Source organism: Phacochoerus africanus, chromosome 5, assembly GCF_016906955.1.
Source record: "Phacochoerus africanus isolate WHEZ1 chromosome 5, ROS_Pafr_v1, whole genome shotgun sequence".
In the NCBI taxonomy this organism is placed as follows: domain Eukaryota; kingdom Metazoa; phylum Chordata; class Mammalia; order Artiodactyla; family Suidae; genus Phacochoerus; species Phacochoerus africanus.
In genome coordinates, this window is record NC_062548.1 from 11044528 (window position 1) to 11066002 (window position 21475).

A 21475-nucleotide genomic window follows, 5' to 3' on the forward strand; every position below is an offset into this window, starting at 1 on the left:
TACACAACACTTCATCTTCACTATTTAAAAAAATTCCTGGAAATTTCCTTGTGGGAAGTAGATTAAGGATCTGCTATTGCTGCAGCTGTGGTGCAGGCTGCAACTGCAGGCGTGGGTTTGATCCTTGACCCAGAAACTTCCATATGCTGTGGGTGCAGGAAAAAAAAATTCTTTATTACTTTCTAAAGTACTCTACACACTTATCTTTACTTTGCCTATTTTCCTGGGCAGGGATTTTATTTGATTTGTTCACTGCCGTACCCTATTGCCTAGAACAGTGCCTGGAACATTGTAGGTGTGCAATAAGTGCTGGATAAACGAAATAAAACGTGCAGTCAAAACTGTGGGTTGTGTGAGCTACATGGAATGTCAAAAAGGGAAGCACATGAGCAAGAATTAGTCAGATTGACCTCAGCGTGTATATTCTAGGCGGGCAGAAAAGAGTTGGTTAACCCCTACACACAACCCAGTGTTGAGCAGCCATTGGCTAACTGAATTGAATCTTTAAATGCTCCACCCTGGAGAGGAAGGAAGGGGCTCACCAGGGGTAGACCCGCAAACTACTGCTGTATCCTTTCTACAAATTAACCAGGACGCCCTCCTGGTATTTGTCTTTCCAGATTTCCATCTGTCAGGTCCAAGAATCTCAAGGTGGGGATGCGGAGGGAGCTGGAACCTTGTGGGGGAGGGTGACAGTCCCCAAGGTTTGGCTCCTTAATTCAACCATCCCTCAGGCGGTCACCACCCTCACAGTTTGAATCAATAGTGTACGGACCCCACCTCCCCAGACCCCCCCCACCCCCCTCCATGTCCTGCTATTTTATCTCAGAAACATGGTCCAGGGCTGAGGCCCTGGCCCCCTCCTCCAGTAATTTCCCCAAGCATGTGGGGCGGGGCCGTGAATCAGCACTCACTGGGACTGATGCATCCTCCGTCCCCGCCAGGGGTCCCCAGCGGCCGCAGAATTAGGACCCCCCCTCCCCGTCCCATCCTCCTCTGTCTGAGCGCTACGACAACAGGGAGATGTAGTCTTGGCTGCCCCTTTGTCCCTGATATCCCCAACGTATCGCCGCACCTGAGGATGAACTACAACTCCCAGGGGCCCAGGCGCCGGAGGCCTGAGAGGGCCGCGGTCTGCAGGAGGAAGGGTGGGGGCCCTCTGGAGAAGATAGGGCACAGCAGCCGGGGTGAAGGGAAGCAACCGGCTCGTTGGGGGGCAGCGGGGAAGGAGGGGACGCCCAGAGAGCGGCGCCGAGCTGAGTTGGGGAGGGGAAACCCAAGGAACGGAAGGGCCAGGGCGGGGGTGCGCGGGCGTGTGGGCGGGGCCGTTGCGTCACGCGACGTGGGCGGGGCCGCAGGGGGTTGTCCGCCCGCGGCACGCACAGCAGTCGCAGCCGCCTCGCGCCCGGTCCCGCGGTCGCAGCTCGAGCCGCAGCCTCTGCGCCGCCACCGTCGCCGCCTCAGCCGCTCGCTTCGTGGGTCGGTCCCTCCGGCACACGGGCTCCAGCCGCGTCGCAGCCGTCCCCTGAGCCCTTCAGGCCGCCCCGGTCTCCTTGCCCGGCCCGACCCAGCCCGTGAAGATGGTGGACCGCGAGCAACTGGTGCAGAAAGCCCGGCTGGCGGAGCAGGCGGAGCGCTACGACGACATGGCCGCGGCCATGAAGAACGTGAGTTTCTCCTCCCCTCCCCCCGCCTCGCCCCAGCCCCTTTGCAGACGCGGGCCTTCGTCGGCTCTTCCGGGGGACTAGTTGCCTGTTGCAGCTGCAGGTCTCTCGCCCCTGAGGGAGCTGGGGAGGGTCCCGAGAGCGCTGAGGACCGGGTGTGACGCGGCCTCGCTCCGAGCGTCCCCCGGGGCCGGCGGCCCTGTCTCCTCAGCCCTCCTCGCGCTCGGGCTGGGGCGGGGTCTTGCAGGGCTGGTCTGGGCAGCCGGGTCTCCGGCCGCCGCGCCTTTGGGTTTGCCGGGGACCTGAGCGGGGGCCACGCGCATCCTTTGTGCCCCACTTCCCCTCCTCCCAGCCTGGGCGTGTGGGGGCGGGGGACCGCATGGATGCGGTTCCTCTTTTCTCCCTGGTGTCTGGGCGGCGCCTTTCCCATTCACTCAGCAGGTCTCCCGGTTTTCTAATGCTCCCCCTCTCCCCAAATCTTCCCACTGTCTCTCGAGACAGGTCCTTTAGAGTCGCCCCGGTAAAAACGTAGGCTGTCCTGAAAACCTGGGCGCAGTAGTGCAAAATCGAAACCTCCTTGCTCACGTTTTTCTTAACAAAAGGCTCCTCTTTCTTTACCTCAAAGCAAGCCCTCTTGCTTTTAGGAAGAGGGGAACGTTTGTTTGGCTAGCTTTTTCATTGATTGTTCTTAATGTGTTATCTCCAATTTTTCCTAGTGTTTTTTGTATTGAAAAGGGTAGGTATTGTCTTAAAAATAAAGGTTGTGAATTTAGCTGACTGGTTCAATTTGTGATATATGCCGTTTCTCTTTTAAACGCAGGCACACATCTGTTGAAATTCCTATAAGTTGAAAAAATATTCTCTCTGATGTGATACTGCAAACAAAGCGGTGGTGGGAGGCAGTATCAAGTCATTCCAGAAGATTCTGCATTTGTCATATTGCAGAGAGCCTAGACTGGGTGGAGGCTGGGAGGAGTTATTTTAAAGGGGAAAAAAAATATCTTTTTTTTTTTTTTAATTTGTTTCGTTAGATATATCTGAGGCTTAAAAAAAGCTATCACATCCTTATTGGTGATGAAAAGAGAATACTGATCTCCAGTTGTCGCATTTTGTCTGGGATGCAGATTCCTGCCTGTATTGCACCATTTTGTAACACTACATTTGTCTAATGGGCAGACAACCAGTTTGATGGTGGGGGGGAGTATTGACCATTATTAAATGAAACCTCGAAAATTATCTAGTGATTTAGGTCTCCCACTATTTTAATAAATAAGTTAAATACTTCTTGCCTTATGTAACAAAGGTTTTTAAAGTGCATCTCCTGTGTGTAGCAGATGCAGGAGTGTACCTTGCGTGTTAAATCTTTTTAATGAAGCAGTGTAGGTATTACAGATTCATTAATTCTTGAATAATTTTACTGGTTCACAAAAGATGACAATACTGATGCCTTTATATTTAAGTCATTTACATTAACAAGGGATTTTTATCCCCTTAAGGAAGAGAATTGACTCTGAAATTGGGAGCACTGCTTTATTAAGAGACTGCTACAGTTGCTGTCTTTAAAGTGCAAATGATAGAAGTTATACTTTAATAGATATCAGTATCTTCAGTTCACATTATTTAGACTCTTCTAATTTTTCCATATTTCTAGTTTCACAGGAAAGCGAGTGACCTCGCACCTATATCCATAGCAACCCAGTGATGTCACACAATGACACAGAGGCTGCAATGCACCTAAGGGCTGGTAGGGAGTATTCAGATGGCATTTGTCCAAGGTAATGCAGAAATTATCAGATGAGCCAGGTGGAATTGAGTACTTTATGTTCTATCAGATGAGAATTGGTCCCCAAAATAAAGCATTTCATTTATCCTTAGACTTGCAAATCAGGGACCTCTAGATATGCCTGTTCTCCTTCCTATTTCTAGTTTTCTCAAAAGTTTAAAGATACAGTAGTGTTTTTAAACATTCGTCTCACTATTAAAATTGGGCAATGAAGGAATAAAGTTTAAAATTTTAAATAATATGTTTTGTGATCATAGTGCAGGGGTGGGTTGTATACATGGCTTTATTGCAAATTATTAACGTGGCAGGTTTTAATAAAAACCTTTAAAAAATTACAACTTCCTACTCGGTCATTTTCAGTAAATGTCAGGGAATGAGAATCCGTTTCAGAACACTTGAGCTTGGGATTGGGAAAAGTTTTCTTTTGCTATGTTGATGCTTCTGCTCTTTGACGACAGAGCATGGAGGAAAGAACAGTTCATAAAATAAAGCAGACATTTTTCGAACCTGTTTACTGTGATTCTGAGGGTTAGGCTTACCTTTGACCTTCATTTTCTTCCTCTGTAAAATGGGTCAATACCTACTTGAAAAAGTTGCAAGGATTAAATAAAAACTGTAGATGCTTTAAGAAAGTAGCTATTTCTTCCTCTCTTTGTAAAGGTTATCACTGAATTTGGAAAACAGAGGAAGATGCAAAAAAAAAGAAAGTCCTATCCTTAAGGTTGGAGTCATCCAGGTGCTAGAGTGATGAAATTTATTTGAATTTAATGAAATTACCCTAGTAATAGTTAGGACCTGTGACATGTGGGTGACCAGGGTAGAAATAATATGCAGTATTTTGAAAGGGAGGAAGAGGGGGAAGTTTAGTCTTTTAAGATAAATGCATAAGCTTGTATCTAAAAAGAGTGAATCCTGAGATGTTTCCTATTAGACAATACTGACTTGTCCTTTGGATTTTAATAGCCTCTTGAGGTTGGTATTCTGAGTAGGCTTTGGTACTTGCTTGGGGTGAGAGGTGGAGAAAAGATTCTGAGCTACTAATTTTGTTCAAGTTACTGGGTTAAGCAGCTTAACTCAGGTGTGTGTGGGAGAGGGCAGTGGTGGCGGAAGTCTATCTTAATATAAAAAAGTCTTTCTAGTGGAATAGATACACCTTAACATTTTTTTTTACTATGTTAAATATTCTGTTTCCTCCTAGCTTTTCCAGGAGGCTAGATCAATAGCCATTATCACTAATGGAGTAATGACCCCTCTGTAGACTTCAGAGGTGGAGTTCTGCCAGCCTTTACTCTTAAGTCATGTGGTTTCAGTTCTCATCTTTGGGATTGGAAGAACGCAGATAACAGTTCGCCCTTTGCATTATTCTTTGCAGTAACTGCAATGACTGTTAAGTGCTTTTTCTTATTTAAAATATCTCATATGTATCTTTTGAGTTATATTGAGATAAAAGAAGTTGCTAAATGTGCATCCTCATTACAGTTCTTTGGATAAATTGCAGACCCTGGGGAGGATTTCATCCCCTAGCACTTGGCGGAAGACTTAGTTATTGAAACAAATTAAATTATTAAAAAAAGAATGGAGGCTACAATTTTGTTTTTATTGAGGTAAAAGTCACATAACATAAACGTTTTCAAGTGTATGATTCAGTAACATTTAGTACATTCGCAATGATAGGCAGCCATCACCTAGAAAAAATGGGAAAACGATATTTTAAAGTGATGATGATCTGGCTGTAGCTGGCTGGATTTCAGTACCTGATTACTGATTCAGGAATGTGTCAACAAGGAAGTGTTCACAGCCAATGGTAATCATGTCCCTTTGTCTTTGTTAACTGACATCTGAACCTTTTCAGCCTAAATCGAAAACAGGGACCTATCTTGGCTAGATGTGTATTTCCATTAAAAAGTTAAAGGTTTTAAAAACTACGTGACGCTTACCCAAATGAATAACAGTTTACCTGAAATCAGAGCAAAGTGTTACCTATTTGGAGATTACAGGAATTTTGCTGGTGTTCTTAGTATCACTCATTTCCAGCCCAAGGCTGACTTTGTTAGACATACTTGCCTGCTGCGTGGCAGCAGCTCCCTAAAGAACACTGTGCAGTGCTGAGGGTGGGGAGCTCTTTGGGCACCGGATTCTAAACTGATGGGCGTCGAGTAAATAAGATGTTTCAGCACACTGTGTTGGTGTTTCTGAGACATCGAGAAACAACTTCTTAGCCCATTGTCACCAACCATAGCTCATATTTGGCAGGGCATCTAATTATTTCTGTATTTCTACCAGGTCCCATGAGATGTGGAAGAAAAGAAGCAGTGATCATTTTATATAACAGTTGGGGGGCGGGGGGAGATCACATATAAATCCTTGTCTTGTCTAATTTTTTAAGCTCTGTTTGTTAGAGCTTGACCACATAGTCGATTGTAATTGTAGGGGCCTTTATGTGTTGTCCTTTAAGATTATAAAGGCTGCCAGCACGAGCTGCCTTATGGCCTTTTCTCTCACAATTATTTTTTGTTGTTGTTGTCTTCCCAAATTACATTTTAGGTATGACTTACCATTTTGGTTTAGTAGCAAACCATGTTTTCTTTCTTCAGGTTGGCATTTGTAGAAATCCTTGAAATTTTGGTTTTTTGACTAATTTATGAATTTGAGTATTACACAAAGTAGTTACTTGAAAAGTGATCAACAAAAAGCCCCAAAAGAAAGCTTTAATTTTAAGATAAGAGGTTAAATTGGTTTGGTTCCATGATTTTGCAGAAACAATAAAAATTTGTCAATCTTAAGACTTTGCTTGAGTCTTTTTTCCCCCTTTCTTTTAAAAGAACTGGTGAAGCCTAAGCCAAATTTTTGTCAGCATGCTACTTGTAAGAGTGTCTCACGGAGGTAGGGTTTTCTTTACCTGAATTGAACGCTGTTAAATGTGGTGCCCAGCATAGTTGGGTTGTGAACAGGTAAATACATTCCAAATAAACTTGGTCTTAACCTCTTCATCTTTGGAGTGGTATCTTATTTCTGGAGAGGTGTAAAGCCAGACTCAGTGAGTTGGACCCAGGTGTGGTGTCAGCTTTTCCCTCTTAATAATTCTCTTACTAGAACAGGGGTGCCAGAGCTGGGAACTTGACAGTGACAGCAGTGGGCAGCTGAATCCCTCCTCCCCCCTCCCCCTCCCCCACAGCCAAGGGTGACAGAGCAGCTGTGGTGTGAGAGGTGGAGGAGGCTAAGAGGTAACAAGAGGAAGGCTCTGAAAAGTGCAGGTTTGTTGGGAAGGTAGAGCTCATTTAAAATAGCTTTCACTTTCTGAAAGGAGTTACTAAGTCACTTCAGCTGCTATGTTCAAATAACCAGCATCTAGGAAACAAAGTTGTCTGTGGGGCCAGTACTTGAAGCTTAACATTTTTTTGACTGAACTGTTTCAATTCTGTACCATTCAGTTCAACACAATGCTCCTTTTGTGTGAGTCTGATGTGAAGTAGTGAATGAGCCTGCCTTTGCAGCAGAGGCCCGGCAAGGATTGTCGTCATGCAAGCCATCCCATACTCTGCCCCAGAACATTGGTACATGAGGGCCTGCCTGGCCCCAGTAGACTGGTGGATGGACGATATTTTCAGGTCATGCTCCACTCTTCACCTATGACTCAGCTCTGGTCTTCTAACTATATGTGTGATTAAAAAAATAGAGCCTTTGGAGGTTATACACTAGATTTTTTTTCTAGTAGGTTGAAAATGACCCGATCCACAAGGAAAAGGAGAATTAGCAAGATAGGATAAGAACAGCAGAATAGCATTCCAAGGCAGGGAAAGCTGGTCGGGACAAGTGAGTAGGGAAGGAAAATTCTAGAATATCTTGAATTTTGGGACGGTCTGATTTAATAAGGGAGTCTAGTTTTTGGAAGGCTATCATCAGTGGGACTGACGACTGATGACAAAAAATATCTGGCCTTTAGGGCGCTAGGAAGTTTGGCGCGGGAGGTGACACATATCACCATAGTAATTCCCCACACAGGGATGTTTCCGTGTCTTTTTCTACAGGGTTTTGTACCTTGACTTTTTGCCTTGAAACTTTCTTCTGTTAGTGTTTCCAATGGCTTAAACAATCCTGTGTGTCAATTTATTTTTATTTAGCGTTTAGGCTGTTTTCAAATTTGTAAATAAAATTACCATAAGCTTTTTTTTGGGGGGGGGGGTGTCTTTTTGCCATTTGTGGACTGCTCCCTCGGCATATGGAGGTTCCCAGGCCAGGGGTCTAATCGGAGCTATAGCCACCGGTCTACGCCAGAGCCACAGCAACGCAGGGATCCGAGCCTCGTCTGCAGCCTACACCACAGCTACGGCAGTGCCGGATCCTTAACCCGATGAGCAGGGCCAGGGATGGAACCCGCAACCTCATTCATAGTTGGATTCGTTAACCACTGAGCCACAACGAGAACTCCTAAAATTACCATAAACACTTGTGGCTAAAGCTTTCATTCAACTCAGATTGTTAGGACAGAGACCCCAAAGTGGAATTACTGGAAGAAGCGTTTGGGATGATTTTTAAGAAATTTGAAACCATCTCTATGACTGATACTTATCTCAAAAGTTTGGGAAGTCGTAATTGTTTGGATAGTTATTACACATACATGGTTCAAAATTCAAGGGTACCCTATTGCTATTTCTGCTCCAAAGAGAAAATGAGATTGAAATGGGAAAGCTTGACTGCTAGCTTATTTGAAGCAGAGTCCTTTGAAGCTTTCTTATGGTTGGAATGAGTCCCTTTAATATTTTATTTTTTATTTATTTATTTTTCTGTCTTTTTAGGGCCGCACCTGTGGCACATGGAGGTTCCTGGGCTAGGGGTGGAATCAGCTGCAGCTGCTGGCCTACACCACAGCCACAGCAACGTGGGATACAAGCTGCATCTACAACCTACATCACAGCTCAGGCAACGCTGGATTTTAACCCACTGATCCGAGGCCAGGGATCAAACCTGCGTCCTCATCGTTGCTAGCCGGGTTTATTAATAGCTGAGCCGCAATTAAAAAAAAAAAAAACCCTCAACTGTATGGGCCCTTTCAAATACATACAGAATAAAGAAGGGTGGCATGATATATCCCCATGTAAGCAGTTGCACCATTTGTGAGCCTGTTGGCCAATCTTGTATCTATATACTTTCCTACTTTCTTGGTCTCCTTGGCATTTACCATCTTGCAGGATGGCTTTTTGTTGACTTAAAATCTCTTACTTGCCACAAATGGCCTCAGTTGCCGGCAAGATTCTTTACATTCAAATTTGGCAACCTCAGTGTAGTTTCTTAAAGCATTTAATCCAGCTGGTAGGTAAGTTTTTCCTTGATTTTTTTTTTTTTTTCCAGAACAGTGTTTCTCTTCAGTTGACGTCCAAGTGCTGCCTCCTATCAGCCTTTGCTCAAGGAAAGGCTGGATGTGTCTGGAGTGGGGAGAGCAAAGGTGATGCTGTGTCCGTAGGTTTAGAGAAGGGTTCTATCGTTACAGGACTGTTCTTTCCTACAGAGGATGGTGAAGGCAGATAGTCTGTCAGTTGTGGCTTTTACCACCAATTGGATAAAAGTGCTAAAACACAGTTGATCTATTGAGGGCGATGTGGGTAACCAAGTGTTGGTTTTGTTGCTTGCTAAGCATTTTTAAAAAATAATTTTTGCCTTCAAGTCAGTGTACTAGTGGTTGTATGTACAAAGATGTAGGTGAGTAAGTAGATAGTATGTAAACTAGCTGTCTGGGCCCAGGCAGTCTGAGTTTGAGTCCAGGAGCATGGAGTTGACCAGTTTTATTGTGTATACTTAATAATTTAGATGCATATACCGCTGTTTTATTTTTTTTTTTTTTTACCATTTGAAGGTCATACAGATAAAGGCTAGATTTTTGCAACTAGATCCATTTTTTGAGGAGGAGAAAATATGGAAAACCTCAAACAGCTATAGTAATGGGTTGAATTTTAACACTTGCATAAAATTGGGAGTTCCTCTTGTGGTTCAGTGGAAACGCATCCAGCTAGTATCCATTTGCATGTGATGAGTTCGATCCTTGGCCTTGCTCAGTGGGTTAAGGATCTGGCATTGCTGTGAGCTGTGGCATAGGTCACAGACGTGGCTCCGATCCTGTGTTGCTGTGGCTCCGATTCAACCCTTAGCCTAGGGACTTAAATATGTTCGAGTGCAGCCCTAAAAAGCTGGGGGGGGGACAAAAACTTGTGTAAAGTATATTTCTGTTGCTTACTTAGGGCTTTGTCTGGCATATAGATTCTCAAAAACACTGTTATAATTAATTCTTATTTTGGATTTACAGTATTCCAGCATTTTGAACTTGTTTTTCTCGTAATAATCTCGCTGGCTTATATGCACACATTTTTTAATAAAGGATGACTAAGACTAGCTTTTTAGCAAGTGTTTGTATCTGTTGTAAAAATGAAGGCAGTACCGATATCTACTGAGCTATTACAGCATAGCCTTAACCCTGAATTTTTTTTTTTTTTCCCCTAGGGCCGCACCCACGGCATATGGAGGTTCCCAGGCTAGGGATCTAATCAGATCTGCGGCTGCCAGCCTACAGCACAGCAACGGGGTGGTAACTCCAACCCCTGAAATATTGATGAATTAAACTGAGCATCTGGACCACAGTGGAAAACCTAGGGTACTTGTTGGTATGACTTTTAAAAAATCCATGCATTTCTGTACTGACTGTAGTCTTTCTGGAAAGACAAAACATTTTAAGTTACACACTCTTAGATAAAATATTGCAGTATATTTGGACATTTACTGTCACTTGGGAAGCATCGCTATATGATTTTCTCTTTCACAACAGTTTCATAAAGTGGTAGTCTCATTTTAAAAGTGGAAATGTTTAACTTGCTTAATAAGACTTTAGTTGAAAGGATTTTTTTTCCCCCGTAAGGTTCTCGAGAGGTTTTTTTTTAGTTTTCAAAAAGGAGTCTTAGGGAAAGAGTATATATATACATAGATACTGGTGATTTTTGAGCCAGTGTCTCCATGATCTGATTTCCATTCATTTTGGTCAATGTTCCATTGTTTACAGAAGCTTTGAAAATACTTGAAACTGCTGCATATTTAATATTGTTCCATTTAGTTGTCCTTGAGAGAGTGGTTATGTAGTCTGGGTTTTGAATACAGAACAAACTTCTTTGAGGGCAGCCCTAAGATAAATTACTCAAGAATGTAATCTTCTTTCTTTTAGAAGACATTTGGTCCCGTGATTATGGTAGGTTTTAAATATTAACAAGGGAGAACTTGCAGTTTTTAGCTTGAGGAGGTAAGTACTGTGGTTTTGCTTTGGAGTCGTGACAGGTATTGGCAGGAGGTGAAAGGAGTCACTCCAGACTCAGTGGAAGAGTATACCTCTCCTGAAAGAAAATGGGAGGAAGCTGTGACTGTTTTGTGCATCAAAAATATGGCCTTGGGTGGAATTCACAAACTGGAGTGGAAACATGTTTTGAGGGGATCTGAGTGAAGATCAAAGGGAGAACAGAATACTAACTTGATTATTTTGTAGCTGTTACAGGCAGTGGAAGAGGTGGATGGTACTGATCCAAAAATCACACTGGGGAGATAGAGTTGTGAGGGGGGATTATTGAACATCTATGAGGATATTCCACACCCCACAGTTGCACGTGGGCCTACTGCTGTGGAGTCGGAGGACTTTGAAGTCATCCTGGACAGAGGGGAGTTTCCTAGGAAAATGGTAGCAGATGGTGTCTTGTGGGGGCCGGACGAAGGCGTGTCCAGGCAGAGGGAATAGCATTGTTTAGTTTCAGAAGTACAAGGAGCAGAAGCTGTTGCATCATTCATTGAGTCACTAGTGGTTGCACTGAGAGAATGTTAGGAGATGAATCCAGAGAGGTAAATAAAGGCCAGTTCGTGAAGGGCCTCGTGGAGTTTGGGGTTTTTTCTTAAGCTGTGGAGAGTCATTGAAGGATTGTAGGCAGAAGATGTAGGATGCAATTTTTGGTTTAGAGAGCGCCTTGGCAGCAGTGTGGAAATTGAATAGGAGAGTGGGGCCGAGTATCACAGGGTCGATTCTGATGGGATGAGGCCCTTACAATGTCTGTGAGGGAAGATTTGAGAGAATTTCATGGCTGGAAATAGGAGGAAGGGGAGATGATGGAGGAGATGAGGTCAGTTGCTGACATGCTGTGTTTGAGAAAACTAGTGGAGGTAAATAGAGACATTGTGGCTACAAGTTAAATGAGCCTGTGTGTGTGTGTGTGTGTGTGTGTGTGCGCGCGCGCGCGCTTTTTAGGGATGCATCTGCAACATAAGGAAGTTCCCAGGCTAGGGGTCGAATTGGAGCTGCAGTCATAGCAACGCCAGATCCGAGCCATATTCGAGACCTGTGCCTCAGTTTGTGGCAATGCCCGATCCTTAACCCACTGAGCAAGGGCAGGGATCAAACCCCAAATCCTCCTGGATACTAGTTGGGATTGTAGCTGCTGAGCCACAAGGGGAACTCCACATGAAAAGCCCTTAGAACAGTGCCTGGCACAGAATGTGTCAGTTTGTGGCAATTCCGGATCCTTAACCCACTGAGCGAGGGCAGGGATCAAACCCCAAATCCTCCTGGATACTAGTTGGGATCGTAGCTGCTGAGCCACAAGGGGAACGCCACACAAAAAGCCCTTAGAACAGTGCCTGGCACAGAATGTGTGCTCACTGTTACCTATTATTTGTTCATTAAACAAGTATTTATATAGAGGCCACTAAGAACCAGGCTCTAGCCTAAGACCTGGAGAATATAATATCCTGTGGCCTCCTAGAACTTATGTTCTAGTGGGAGAGTCTTCCATTAATCCCGTGGTTAAAACCAGGCATAGTAAGGTCACCTGAGGAAAATTGGGAGTCAAGTCAAAATGGGAACCCTGGGGAATCACACTTTAGTAGTTCCTAGAATGGGGAAGAAAAGATTAAATAGATGCCGATAGAAAACCAAGAAAGCAAACTAACAGAGGAATGAGAGGGTCGAGAAGGGGGAATCTGTCCGCAGTGTTAGATTCCTTGCAAACTAAAATTTAAGATGAGGGAAGAGAAGATGGGGTATGTGAGATAGAAAGACCATTGATAACAGTGGTTACGGGGGGAGGAGTGACTGAAAGCACCAGAAATGGTAACAAGTACAGCTTCTTTTTAGAAACTCGATTTTGAAGGAAATAAGGAAGAAATGTGATAAAAAGTCCTCCTTGGACTACAAGTTAAGGGGAAAGTGCAGAGAAGAGAATGATGGGAAGAACATCGTGTTTGCCTACAGGGAGGAGGCAGTGGTAGGGCCCTGGTTAAGTAGAGGCCTTTGGTCACTTTCCCCTAAAGAGGCTGTGATGAGCAAGGACTGTCAGGCAGTGAGTGCTAAGGGCCCAGTGGAGGGTAAGAAAACCGTATCATTTTTTCTTTTTCTTTTTTTTCCTTTTGTCTTTTTAGGGCCACACCCATGACATATCGAAGTTTCCACGCTAGAGGTCGAATGGGAGCTACAGCTACTGGCCTACACCACAGCCGCGGCAATACCAGATCCCAGCCACATCTGTGATCTATTCCACTGCTCACGGCAGTGCTGGATCCTTAACCCACTAAGCAAGGCTAGGGATCAGACTTGCATCCTCATGGATACTAGTTGGGTTCTTAACCCCCTGAGCCACAACGGGAATTCCAAAACCTCAGTTTATAGTGACTACAATCTGTAGTTTTTTGGTTGGCCTCTCCCTCCCTCGCCTCACCTACATTTTGGGTGTAAGAGTAGAAAAATCAGGCTGGGTGGTTGTATTGATTGAGCGTTTGGGTGTTTTAGAGATGGTGTAGCAGAAAGACAAGGCATAGGAAACTTGATATTAATGCAAAATAGTTGAATTTGATGGATCTTGATGAACCTTAGAAGGAAGAAATAAAGCCAGAAGGGAAAAGGGCTGAGAGAAAGGAGAGGCATCAGGAACAAGTCTAGTAGTAGGTGGGAGTGAGGACTGGTAATATTGGAGGATAAGAGTTTTATTTACTTTCATTTTTTAAAGTTTTGTGGAGGTATAGTTGATTTCCAATGTTGTGATAGTTTCTGCTGTACAACAGTGATTCAGTTGCACATACACACACATCCGTTCTTTTTCAGATTCCTTTTCCATATGGATCATCACAGGATATTGGGTAGAGTTCCCTGTGCTATCCAGCAGGCCCCTGTTGCCCAGTCATTCCCTGCACGTCAGTGTGCACATGCCAATCCCAGACCCCCAGTCCATCCCTCCCCCCAAGAGTTTGATTTTAAAGTGAATGGTTGTGAATGAGGCCAAAGGTGTGCTTTGGGGATAAGTTGTCAAAATCTATGAGGTAACTGTTGTTTATGATTAATTTGAGGGAATAGCCTTAGATAAGGAAGTGGGGCCAGAGGTCTGCATACAGGTAAACAGTCTTAATGAAAGTAAACTTGACACTGGTTTCATAAGAAATACTATTTTAATTTTTTTCTTTTTCGGCTGTCCCCATGGCATATGGAAGTTCTCAGGCTGAGGATCGAACTGGCACCTCTGCAGAGACAAGCTGGATCATTAACCCACTGTGTCACAGCGGGAGCTCCGTTTCCCAGGAGAAATTTTAGAAGCGAAGAAAAGGCTTGATAGAGGAGATAATTGTGAGGGAATCTGTATGGGTTTGTATAAGAACCTGTTTAATTTTGATTTCACTAATTTTTATTTTATTTTTTTTTTGTTTTTTGTCCTTTTAGGGCTGCACTCGTGGCATATGGAGGTTCCCAGGCTAGGGGTCGAATTGGAGCTGTAGCCGCCGGCCTACACCACAGCCACAGCAACATCAGATCCAAGTTGTGTCTGCAACCTACACCACTAATTTTTAGAATAGGATTAATTGGCTGCTAGGTAAGGGAGTGCAAGAGCATAGTAATCTGTTCCCTGATAACGTGGGGCTAAATGGTGAGCTGCCAAGCTTTGGCATGTGTCCCAGTTGTTGAAAAGTGAGATCAGATTGCAGCAATGGGTGGAATCTGGGCTAATGAAGTGGCCTTATTTTTGCTTCAGGTCCTGTACTTTGACCCTAAAATTCAGCTGTTCATTACATTTGGTGCATGTGGCACCTTAACAGCCATCTTAATGTTAGCTATCACGATTCTGTGGGCTGGCGTAGGCTTGCTCCTAAGGGGGCTGGGTGAACAACAGAGAGGCTGGGGCCTCCTCACACAGCCTCATGTCCAGATGAACCCAGGCTTCTCAGATTGGGGGAGGTTCCCAGCAGCGAGCCCCAATTCACAAGTGCTTTTCAGGCCTCTGCTTGCCTCATGCTTACTTGCCACTGCTCCAGTAACCGAAGTAAGTTGTATGACCAAGTTCAGGTTGAAGAGATGGAGAAATGCATTCCAGTTCTTTTTTTTTTGCCATTTCTTGGGCCGCTCCCGCGGCATATGAAGGTTCCCAGGCTAGGGGTCGAATCGGAGCTGTAGCCACTGGCCTACGCCAGAGCCACAGCAACGCGGGAACCAACCTACACCACAGCTCACGGCAACGCCGGATCGTTAACCCACTGAGCAAGGGCAGGGACTGAACCCACAACCTCATGGTTCCTAGTCGGATTCGTTAACCACTGGGCCACAATGGGAACTCCGCATTCCAGTTCTTAGTAGAAGAAGCTGAAAATCATATTAAAAGGGGAAGGAGAGGGGTTCCCTTGTTGCCTAATGGTGAAGGATTCGGAGTTGTCAGTGTTGTGGCTTAAGTCACTGCTGTAGCTCTGGTTTGATCCCTGGCCCAGGAACTTCCGCATGCCGTGGGTGCAGCTAGAAACAAACAAAAAGATATGAACAGGGTTGGAAGGCCTTTATGCAGGCAGTCTGGGCTGGATACAGCCTATATAGATTCATATCACTTAACATTTAGAAGTAGCTGTAGATGGTCTGGTTATTCAGTGATGCGTGAAGTGTGCCACCTGCCGTTAAGGACTTTAATCTTTAGGGAAAAAGTTACACAGTTGTGCTACAGGGCATTAGAAATAAGCAGTATAGGAGTTCCCACTGTGGTGCGACGGGCATTTTTTGGAGTACAGAGACACAGGTTCGATCCCAGCACAGTGCGTTAAAGTTCCTGCATTGCTGCAGCTGCAGCATAGGTTGCAACTGCTGCTTGGATCTGATCCCTGGCCTGGAAACTCCATATGCCATGGGGTGGCCAAAAAAAAAAAAGAAAAAGGCAGAAAAAGTGCAAGGTAGGGAGATCTGTTGTGGCTCAGTGGGTTATGAACCTGATTACTATCCAAGAGGTTTGATCCCTGGTTTGCTCAGTGGATTGGGGATCCTGTGTTGCTGTGAGCTGTGGCATAGGTCAAGGATGTGGCTCAGATCTTGCGCTGCCGCTGGATCCTATGCAGCTGTAGCGTAGGCCAGCAGTTGCAGCTCCAGTTTGACCCCTAATCCAGAAACTTCATATGCTGCAGGTGTGGCCCTAAAAAGCAAAACAAAACCAAAGAACAGTGCAAGGTAAAGTTACTAATACACAGAGTATGTGGTAATTAGTTCTGCCTAAGAAGTTTTCAGGCTTTAGGAACTAAGTGTAGTATTTGAGGTAGGGCTTAAAGAATGACATAAAAGAGCGTTTTTCTTCATGGGTCCTGGAAGTGTTTCCAGTGGTAGGAAAAGCAGGAGCAGAGGAGTGTGTAATGTGAGCAAGAGTGTGAGACCTGAGTCTGGGTATCGATGACTTGCAGCAGTGTTTTCCTGTTTGGGCACTATTGGCATTTGGAATAAATTAGTCTTTGCTCTTGTGAGGGGGCAGACCTGGGCCTTGTAGCATGTTAGTTCATTTGTGTTAAATTCAGAAATTAATCCAGCTGAAGTTTGAAGTGTTGTATTGTAAGTAGCAGGCTGAGTGGTGCTGGCACACTTTCCCTTAGTGTGGGGGAAAGGGGATGGTGGGGGCGCTGTATCTGGATCCTAGAAACTAGGTAGAGACGCCTTCAGGGTCGGAGGACTGTCTTTGTCTACTACAAGAGATGATCACAGTGCCAAGGAATACAATTCTTAAGGCTAGCGAACGGCAGTTGTAGGGAGAGAAACTTAACTTTAGCTTGAAGTCAGGTCCTTCTCAAGTTGCTTTCTAAGGGTGAATTTAGGTTGAATTCTCACAGGTGTACCAGTAGAGGGTGGAACAGTGGTTTGGTGTGTATGTGGATTGGAGTTTGAGAAGTTGTTTTGATGTTTTTCTCCTTCACCTTTTTTCCCAATGGTGGTGGAATTTAATGCTTCATAATGGAAGTACCCACTTTAGGGAATGTAAAATTCTCATCCCTTTTCAAGTTTGCTTAACTGTATCTGAGCAATAAACATAAATAGTGCTCTTGTTCTCACTTTTGGAGAGGATATTGAGAAACATTAACCTACATCAGACAACGTACATAGTTTATTTGGAGTCTCAAGAGGAGGGTTGAATGAAGAGGTAGAGGTCCATGCTCTGTTACAGTGAATTTTCTTTGTAAAAACCCACATGTTGGGAAGCATGAAGTAGTTGGAATTCTGAACTTGTCAAACAAGCTAATATTTAACTACTAATAGTTGTGGAAGTGCTATGTAGACTATGATATTGTGAAGCAATTGTGTTTTTATAGCTCTATTGAGATATAAATCACATACCATACAACTCACCCCAAGTGTACGATTTACTTCAGAATTGTCTAATCATCACTGTTATATAAATTTCAGAACACTGTTGTTCCCCCAAAGGAAACTCTGTACCCATTAGCCGTCACTGCCTGCACCCCCTCAAAAGAAAACGAGCCCTAAGCAACCACTAATCTTTTTTCTGTTTTTAATGGATTTTCCTGCCTGGGACTATTTTCATATAACTTGAGTCATATAATATGTGGTCACTGGTGATTGGCTTTTTTCATTAGTCTAATGTTTTCATTGTCATCCGTGTTGTACCACGTGTCAGTGCTTTATTCCTTTTTTATGCCTGAATAGCATTCCCTCCATCCATTGGCATTTGGATGGTTTCCACATTTTAGCTGTTGTGGCTAGGGCTGCTGGGAACATGTGTGTGCAGGTTTTCATGTGGATTGGGTTGTGTGGTAACTCAGCATGTTGAGGAACATTGTGCTGCAGTTTTGAGAAATGGATACATGTGGATCCCCTGCATTCCTGAATCTTTCAGGCTTAGGGTAGCTAAGGAGAGTGGTTTTTGTTTTAAGGGCTGCACGCGCTGCATATGGAAACTCCCAGACTAGGGAACGGCGGCTCCAAGCCTACGCCACAGCCACAGCAGCTTGTGTTCTGAGCCATGTCTTCGACGTACACTACAGCTCACGGCAATGCCAGATCCTTAGCCCACTGAGCGAGGCCGGGGATTGAACCCACAACCTCATGGTTCCTAGTTGGGTTCGTTAACCAGTGGGCCACGACAGGAACTCCCAGTTTTTTTGTTTTTGAGGTATTCTTGGTAGAGGTGGTGTGGTGAGCACAAAACAACAGATGTAGGAATAAACCTGTTTACATAAAAATACTGGCTTTGAGCTTTTTTGAAAATGTGATTTTCAAAATTGGGTTTAAGCTTTAATTGTGAGTGTAATTAACTGGGTATATTATGGAGAGGGTTTGTTTGAATAAGTACAACTGGTAACAGATCAGAATTCAATCTCCTCAACCTTGACTGCCTCCCACAGCTACTTTGTTTTCAGACCCTTCTAGAAAGTCACTGAGAATATACAGTTACTTTTTTAGTGGCTACCTGGAATTCCCTTCTGTAGATGTATCATCATCTAACCAGTCTCCCCTAGAGGACCATTTAAGTGAGTCCAGACTTTAGCTGTTACAAATAATGCAGTGAATCAGTTTCTAGAAATGGAATGGCCCAGTCAGAAGGCTGTTTTACCATTTGTAATGACATCATTTTGATAGTTGTTCCAGATTGCCCTCCATCAAGTTTGTACTAATTTATCGTTTCCAGCAGTGGATGAGAGTGCCCTTTATCCACACAGTTAGCCTTTACAGCGAGGCAGCTAAGTTTAAGTTTTGCCAGTCTGGGGTTCCTGTTGTGGCTAAGCGGGTTACGAACCCGACTAGAATCCGTGAGGATACGGGTTCAATCCTTGGCCTCGCTCAATGGGTTAAGGATCTGTGTTGCTGTGAGCTGTGGCGTAGGTCACAGACATGGCTTGGATCCCGTGTGTCTGTGGTGTGGGCTGGCACCTGCAGCTCCAATTTGACCCCTGGCCTGGGGACTTCCATATACTACAGGTTCAGCCCTAAGAAGAAGGAAAAAAAAGTTTTGTCAGTCTGATTGGAAAAAAATTAGCATTTATAAAGTGAAGAGTTTCCTGGTGTGCAGCAGGTTAAAAATCTGGCATTGTCATCACAGCAGCTTGGGTTACTGCTGTGGTAAGGGTTCAGTCCCTGGCCCAGGAACTTCCACAGAGTGTGGGGTGGGGCCAAAAAATGAATAAAGTTAGGTTTTCTACCTGTTTTTTCCTTTTTTTTCAGTTGTCCATTCCTTTCACTTACTTTTCTATTACTGATAGGTGTTAAATTCTTTTTAGGAGGTCTTTATGTAACCCACCCTTGGAGATAGGGTAGGTTCAGTTTGACACCATCACAATAAAGCAAATATCACAATAAAGTGAGTTGCACACATTTTTTGATATTCCAGGGCATATAGAAGTTATAGTTATGGTATACTTAGTCTGTTAAGTGTTACAATGTAGCATGTTTAATTTTTTTTTTTTTTTTTTAAGGGCTGCACACATGTCATATGGAGATTCCCAGGCTAGGGGTCCAGTCAGAGCTACAGCTGCTGGCCACAGCCACATCCGCAACAATGCAGAATCCAAGCCACGTCTGCAACTTAAACCACAGCTCATGGCTTAACCCACTGAGCAAAGCCAGGGATCGAACCTGCAGCCTCATGGTTCGTAGATTCGTTTCTGCTGTGCCATGATGGGAACTTCAAAAAAAAGTACATATCTTAATTAAAAAGTACTTTACTTTATTGCTAAAAATTGCTAACCATCCATCTGACAACACAGGGTTGCCACAATCCTTCAGTTGGTAAAAATGGCAGTATCTGGAGGCACGCTAAACAAGGTATTGCCTATATTAGAGAAACTGGCCCTTTCTCTGGGATGTGTTGCAAAATTTAACATCATTGGAGGAGACTCAGGAGGTGAGAAAGGGTACAAGATTTGAAGTCAGAGGACCAGAGTTTGTCTTTGCCCTGCTGTGTGTTAGCAGTGTGTGCGTTGGAGGAAGGTCCATGCATTTTCTCTCTGAATCCCACTTATGTCCACCTTGTTGAAAGGAAATTGGAGCTGGTGGCTGTCAAAAAAGCCCTGTTTTTAGACAGCTCTCTGCTCATCTCTGAGACATTGAGGATGGCCCTGAATGTGCCAGGGCGTTTCATGACTCTCCTAGGATGTTCCTCCTGGAATGTTTCCCTTCACAATTTTTATCCAGGGTGACTGCTGCTGTTTTAATTTTAAAAGTCCAGCTAATACTGCTACTTTCTAGTTAAAATCTCTGGGCTTTCCAGGCAGAGTTTTGCTGCCTTTGAGAATACCTCTGTGACTGGTAGTCTAATTTAAGTTTGTGTTTCCTCTGTGGACTAGCACCTTGAGGATACCTCACGTTTTCTATGCAGATGCTCAGTGAATGCTTGGTGAGTCGTCTCATAAGCACTGGCCTCTAAGTATATTTTTCTTGTCATCAGACCTTACATGACGCATTACATCATGTTTCCTAGAATGAGGAGTTCCTGTCATGGCTCAGCAGAGATGAATCTGACTAGCATCCTTGACACAGGTTCGATCCCTGGCCTCACTCAATGGGTTAAGGATCCAGTGTTGCCATGAGCAGTGGTGTAGGTCACAGACCCGGCTCAGATCTGACATTGCTTAGGCGTTAGCTAGGGGCTACAGCTCCGATTCGACCCCTAGCCTGGGAACCTCCATGTGCTGTGGCTGTGGCCCTAAAAAGACCAAAAAAAAAAAAGTTAGCTGGAATGAATGTGTGTCGGGTCCCCAGGCCTACCCCCAGGTTCAGTGAGTTGCTAGCACCTAGCCTGTAGCCATACTCATGGCTCTGATGTATTACAGTGAAAGGATACAAAGCTAAATTAGCAAGGGGAGAAGGTGCTTGGGGCGAAGAGAAGAGTAACCAGGAGCAAGTTTTTTCAAGAGTATTCTTCCCGGGACCTCAGATGGACTGCACGAGTGAAGCCTTGTCTAGTGGGAAGCTCATCAGTGACTCTGCCCAAGGGTTTGATTGGGAGATGGTCACACAGGCACCTTCTGCCCAGCACATGCCAAAGTCAAGACTCCTGGAAGGAAAACAGTTGTTTAGCGGAAACCACATTGTTTGGACAGTTTAGAGACAGTGAGCTGTTCTTATCGGTGGATGGTGGGCACCCTTCCAAAATCCAAGTTCTGAGACACTAGCCAACGGTCCACTTTGCAAGCAGACCTTTCTAAAGATAGCCGCCCGAAGCCTGTTGTGTTACCTCTTCTGCACAGACTGTACTTCAAGTTTAAGGCATTTTGCTCAGATATCCAAGACATGATTTTATATTTTCAAGAAAGTTAGTATGCCATTAGTAGGTCTTCTGTAGAATACATACGTGATTATAGTCAAGCAGGACAGTGTCACATCTACTTGCAGTCATTTATTCTGCTGCCTGCGTGGTGCATAGGTAACTGTCCGTTGCATGGACACCAGTGCTCGTCTTGCACCTTGTCATGTTTTTCCTTTATTTTTGCTGTAAGTATAATAATCACTGCATTTACCCTTTCCATGGCCCCTTGGCCCTTTCAGATGAAAGAACTCGAAACATTGGAAGACCAAAAACTGCATGGTGAGGCCACATATTATGCCTAGGGTCTGCTTTTTTTTTGGCCGCTCCTGAAACATGCAAAAGTTCCCAGGCCAGGTATTGAACCAGCGCCACAGTAGTAACCCGAGCCACAGCAATGTCAGTGCCGGATCCTTAACCCACTGAGCCACCAGGGAACTCCATTTTATTAAAGACTTTTTTTCAGAGCAGTT

At 44.4% G+C, this 21475-nt stretch overlaps 1 protein-coding gene across 2 annotated transcripts in view; it reads left to right on the top strand.

Annotated features, from left to right (window-relative positions):
- The first annotated feature begins 1377 nt into the window (after nucleotides 1–1377).
- Nucleotides 1378–21475, top strand: part of YWHAG (tyrosine 3-monooxygenase/tryptophan 5-monooxygenase activation protein gamma) — a 29086-nt gene continuing 8988 nt past the window's right edge. For both annotated transcript variants that reach the window (XM_047779815.1, XM_047779816.1), the window contains exon 1: nucleotides 1378–1667. In XM_047779815.1, the coding sequence (XP_047635771.1) occupies nucleotides 1581–1667 (87 nt within the window). In that variant the 5' untranslated portion in view covers nucleotides 1378–1580. The remainder of the gene's footprint in view (nucleotides 1668–21475) is intronic.